This window comes from Salmo trutta, chromosome 26 (assembly GCF_901001165.1).
Source record: "Salmo trutta chromosome 26, fSalTru1.1, whole genome shotgun sequence".
NCBI classification, from domain to species: domain Eukaryota; kingdom Metazoa; phylum Chordata; class Actinopteri; order Salmoniformes; family Salmonidae; genus Salmo; species Salmo trutta.
The window spans coordinates 11,192,225-11,198,224 of NC_042982.1; the positions used below are offsets into that span (position 1 = coordinate 11,192,225).

Below are 6,000 nucleotides of genomic sequence, written 5' to 3' on the forward strand. Positions count from 1 at the left end.
CTTCATTCTTCCGTCCCTCCCTTGGTCCTCCCCTCTCTTCCTCCATCCTTCCTTCCATCCCTCCCTTGGTCCTGCCCTCTCTCCCTCTCCTCCGCCATCCTTCCTTCCATCCCTCCCTTGGTCCTCCCCTCTCTCCCTCTCCTCCGCCATCCTTCCTTCCATCCCTCCCTTGGACCTCCCCTCTCTCCCTCTCAGTGGAAACTGCATAATTGATAGACATCTCTGCCTGGACTATCTACTCCTGTACGCTCTCTGCTTCGCCTTAATGTTCTCTGGCAGCTACTTAAACCAACATCAATCTTTCATTGGGAGACCAAAATATGTTTGTGGTGGATGGAGGATGCATGCATGAGAATCATATGTGTGCTCATTGGGGGGGGGGGGGGGGGGGATCAACTTGGCCCCCTTATTTTCTGTTACCCTTTTTCAATTCGGGGGTTACTATGTACAACTGTGATTGATCCATTTTCAATATGCTTAGGAGAGTTATAGCCTAGTTATAGCCAAATGTTGTACATGTGCTTGGGATAATGTATCTTTATGCAGTCATTCTCTATGTGAGTGTATGGTGTAAGTGGGGCATATACAAATGAGACCACACCATCAAATGCATGTGTGTGATCGACCTATAAATATCTCAAAATAACTAAATATCATTGCCATCCCTCTATCACCAAATGCAGGCCAGAGAGAGAAAAAGAGGCCAGAGCAGGAGTGAGTAGTTGGAGCCTGAGAGTCTGAGCCCAGTAAATTTGAGCGAGAGGGACGGCTCGGCGGAGACAAGATGAAAGCAGCAGAGGGACTGAGGGAGGATGGAGGAGGATGGAGCTGGGTGAAATAACTCTGCCTTGGTCAGTGAACCTGTCACAGGCAGGGCGGGGAGAGATGTGGGGCTCTCCCTCCTGCTCCTCGATAACAGACGTGACTTGTGCGATGCAGTGCCTCAGACAGCACTAGTCTCTGATACGTGTCCGACTGAAGAGACTCTAACACTCTCACGCTAAAGAATGGGGGTGAAATGATCACCTAGACATTTATACTTGGGATAATATTCAAACCAATAGAAAACCAGTAGGCTACAGCCTTTAGTGTTGAATCACCACTAAACCTCACAATCCGTCTACTGATGTTTCCCACTTGTGTTAGCGTTTTAAACCATGTCAAACCACCATTATGCTACAAGTTTCACTGTTAAATCACTAAAACTTTTAAGATGCATTGTATTGGCAACATGTCTCGTAACCATTGAAGTCACTTGTCAGGCCACCATAAGACTAATGTAATAAAATGCATTACTTTGCTCAACGATAGGAGACAACAGATGGTATTCTGCATGAAGGGAGGAGGAAGTTGTGAATAGAGAAACAGCGGATATAGGAAAGTCCTCCACAATGCAAAGCGAGGAGGAACCTATTATCTCTAAAGTAGGAACTTCACATTTGTTCTCATGCATGGAATAGAAGATGAAAATACCCTGGATTTGCATAATCAAATGACAACAAGATGACGTTAAGCAAACATCAATACAAAATGTCGGAACAGAAACTGGACTTGCTTATGGGCTGTGTGTTTCAGGAAACAACAACATGACTATTGTGGAACAACTCTTTCCACGTCTGATGGTTGATATAGATTAGGATATCACAAACAATGTTTGTGACCTGGGAAGAATTGCAGGTTGAATTCAGTACTAACCTCAGTTTTATGCATAGCTATTTACAACAGGTGTGTGTCTTTGTGTGTGTGTGCATGCACATACAAATATACTGTAAGTGTGTCCCTACATTTGTAATGAAAACTCAGGGAGAAAAAGGTGTAGATTCACACGCAGAGTGCGGCAGGTGTTTATTTCACCTTCACAGAAGGCAGGAATCGTGGTCACAGGCAGGGAATGGTCCTACACAGCTAGGCAAACAGGCAGGTGAATCAAAACTAGGACTGAAGGCTATAACTGGTTCTCACAAACGAGCTAGGAAAAGGCTTAGTAGAGTCAAAACGAACAATACCTCACAAAGGCACAAACAGAATGAACGGAACTAAATAAGGAGCTGATGAGACCAGGTGAGTAACTAACACAGGTGAAATCAATGAACAAAAATGAAAGACAGGGCTACGTTCAAGAACACACAGAAACAGGGCAACGTTCAAGAACACAACGAAACAGAACACAAGGTTGACTAAGAAAATAAATACAGAACCTTACAACATTACTGTTTGCAAACCATTTATGTGGCAGGCCAGACAGTAATGAAATCAGATACGGTCCTCGAAGTATCATTAATTTCCTCTTTTCCATTTCAGGCACACAATGCAACACAATATTAACCGGGACATCTTTTCAATCTTTAAGGAATACTGTTGTCTGTTTCTGTCCTCTCTCTCGGTTAAAAGCTTTCCACAATTTAACTAAATCTAGTCCCATCACATCCTTGATTCCTTATCCCTAGTGACACTGCACTGCTGCAATTAGTGTAGAGTTTCACTGCTCTGTAGAGGTAAGAAGAGTGGACGGTTAGGGGCAAACTAAGATACGATGGGTGCGTGAGTGAGAAACAGAGGGGAGGATGGATGGCCAGTATACCGGCTCAGGGAAATTTACTGTAGATTGCAGGCAGGGATAGACAGATGGTATAGCAGAGACAAAAGAGGAAGGAAGACAATGTAATTTATGAGGCCGGTCTCCACTCAGTATGATATCATCAGACTGCTGAGTTAACATGATCGCCCAGCTGAGCCTGTGAGCATCGTACGCATTAGAGTGAGGAGGGTGGGCAGGGGAGCGGTGGGGTGGGGAGCTGGTGGTGTCCCCTCCTCACCTCTCTTTGGAGGAAGGATGGGGAAGTCATTTTTAGAAAAGGACCCTGTTCCATTTCAATCATATCTGGGATGCATTTTTAGTTGTTGTATCAGGATATAGATAGATGTTGCTGCACAGTGCTGTTATTCCTTTCTACCTTACACTCCTCCCTCCCTTCACTATCCCACTTGCATCCTCATGTTCCTTTACAACCTCTGGCTATCCCGCATTGTCTCTACCTTGTTGTCAGCTCTCTCTCTTCACAGAATCCCTCTGCTTTGTTTTACGACGCTGCTTAAAGAAAGCTGCAAATTGAGCTCCCCCTCTTCACTCTCCTCGCTGCTCAATTTATATGTTTTACTTTTGCTCTTTTAAGTGCTTCTTCTTCTCCTTCCCGGCTTCCTTTTTCACTGCGCTGTCGTTACGTTGATACCCAATACCAATAACATTTTCTGTCTCTCCTGGTGCAGCACTTCTCTGTTCTTTCATCAGAGGCACAAGCCTTGCTTACCCTGCATGCACTTGCTCCCTACACCCTGTGCACTTCTTGTGTCCTGCACTCCTTTAGATACCATTGATCCTTGACACATATGCAACCACCGTCAGTCATATCCAATCCACACGTGCACACTTGACCGTCCATACAGCCAGCAAGTCAGTCTGTGAGTTCCAGACAGACAGTTGGCCAGCAAGTGTAACTCTTCCCCTGATGGAGCCATAAACACACCTCTATAATCCTGCAGGTTTTGCCAAGAGAGGCCAGGATTTATCTGTCAGCACCCTGTAAATTACATCAACTGGGGGTGCTTTATATAGGCATAATCCACGGGGCTCAGGCTTGAATCATCACCAGCATCACAGTGCTCTGCACAGCATTGCATCCGAGTCAAGAGGTGCTAGGTCTGAGCGTTTACCATACGTTTTAACGGTGTGCACTGTCAAATAAAGTTATTTGGAATGGGATTGAATTTGGATTTGTACATAAATATGAGAGTGTATGACATTTGAGTCCGGTTCGGAGATGTGAGTGAGAGTAAACTAGTCTTATAAATGTCCTATAAATGTTTATATTTGTAAATAAGGTGTCAGTCACAGTGACCGGACATATGAAGGGCATGCAAATATTCCCCTATAAACAGTTTCTTTGGCTCACATTCAGAGTGGAAAAACAGCCACAGCCCTTATGTTGACGTGACAGTGTTACAGCAGGGAAGCCAAGCCTATACTGCACATCAACCTGGTGCATAATAAGCAGCAGAACAGGGAACTGGCATTTCAGTCTACTGTCATTTAAAACCTGCACTCTCACCATTGCTTACCATTTCTTGTCAATATAAAATTCCTAGCATGATAGGCTTTGTATTATAAACGCATGTGATTAGTCGCGCTGGAAATAATAAGGCACTGAAATAATGCAGATCCTCATGTGAAATCTGAATTCAAATCAGTGCATAGTGTGCAGGTTACAAGGTTTTCAGTTCCGTCTTATTCATCCCACTGAATTGTCTGTGTGGCTGGGAAACTGCATGAAACCTCTTATGTAATGTGTTAGATATTCCATATTCTTGCAGAGGTCTTTCATTTAAGATAGTATTTTTCAGATGTCTGTCTGTCTGTCATGCCTTGTGTCCATCAGTCTGTCCTGTAGTACCTATTTCCATTGTATGCATGCATCATGTTCTACATATTTCTGGGTTCAAATAAATGGACGGACTGGCTACAATGTTCCGACAGTACATCCCAGAAAGAATACATGAACGCCTATGCAATTTCATTCTGTAGGAATGGACATATCATAGAAATAGTAAACATGGCATAGCCACACATCCTCTTCTGACAGCCGAGGCAAGACTGGTATCATTTCCATCACTGTGCATGTGCATCAATTCGCCCACATTATCTGCAATGTCTCCCACGGTTTCCTCCTCTTCATTTAGGTGGTGGGAAGGTACAGCATTGGACACAACACGAAACAGTATTATTAGCAGCTTTACACACGCACAGCCACAGCTTGCTAAATGTAACAAATAGCAAGGACATGGGAATGGAATGGATGGAGTAGGTTAGAGATGATTTGAAGAATAATAACGTTGCTATGTTGCAAGTTCATGATGTGCTCGCCAAATACAATGACCTCGTTGTAAGAAATTGTAGCAAAGCCTAGACACATTTTCTGACTCCCACTGAACGACAATGTTGGAAACACATTTCAAACGAGGTTTACGATATTTCATGGCATGACATGGGATAATTTGCATTCTCGAGGTAAAGTCATGGCAGGTAGCCACCTATTGAAACATATGTAACTTCCACCACCTCATACCGTTCAATTCAATCAACGAGCCCACTGTTCGTGAACTGTGGACACACTAGATGGCCCACCTAACCTAAACCTATCCAAATGTTATTATTATTATTATTGTTTTTTATCAGACTTGTCGCCCGAAGACTCCTCACCTGCTCGTTCACGGATAGCGCTTTCTCCAGCTTCCGATGTTTGTTGTGCCACACCATATAGTGAATAGGATAACGACTCTTTTCCGGAGTTTTCTTGGCAGAAATCATCTTCGGTTCATAGTTCGCCTTCTCCTCTGTTTATTTTGTTCCGTATAAGCCTATCACTTAATACTTCGCTATTGACTGACTACGCTCATATTATTGCTCTGTCGTGACATGTCACTTTACAAGACATGCCTTCCGCATTATAATACGATAGTATAAACAAAACGTGTAAATGATTTCCCTTGGTTATGATAAAGACTGGTCAATAAACAGCCCTGGGTCTAAGAATCACCAAGAGATCCCTTACTTGTATTTAATCGAGCCTACCTCTGTTCTCCATGCCCTGCCCCTCTCATACGTTTATCTTCCTCCTTGAATAAACTAGCGAGGCAGCCGCCCATCTATTCTCCGCTCACTCCCATCACAGCGAATGCACTGTTGTGAGACAGAGGCAACGGCCCGCAATAAAATGTACGCAGCCAATCCAATAGAAGGGATGCTGATGAGCGTGATGTATAAGATGCACGCCCGTAGAGTGGCTACATACGCCACCTACCAGTCATTAGGAGTTAGTGATTTCACTTCATATTAATAAACAATCACCCCGTACCATATTAATCACATCCAAATAGCCTACACCTTTGATGCTGTCTATTGGCTAGGCTATAGCACTGCACTGTTTTCGCAACATGAAGCTTTCT

At 43.8% G+C, this 6,000-nt stretch overlaps 1 protein-coding gene across 1 annotated transcript in view; it reads right to left on the reverse strand.

Moving 5' to 3' along the window:
* The window catches only part of LOC115163117 (ankyrin repeat domain-containing protein 13B), a 29,449-nt gene extending 23,682 nt beyond the window's left edge, over positions 1 to 5,767 (reverse strand). The window contains exon 1 of the mRNA XM_029714739.1: positions 5,255 to 5,767. Coding sequence (XP_029570599.1) covers positions 5,255 to 5,362 — 108 coding nt within the window. The 5' untranslated portion in view covers positions 5,363 to 5,767. The remainder of the gene's footprint in view (positions 1 to 5,254) is intronic.
* Between the last annotated feature and the right edge of the window lie 233 nt (positions 5,768 to 6,000).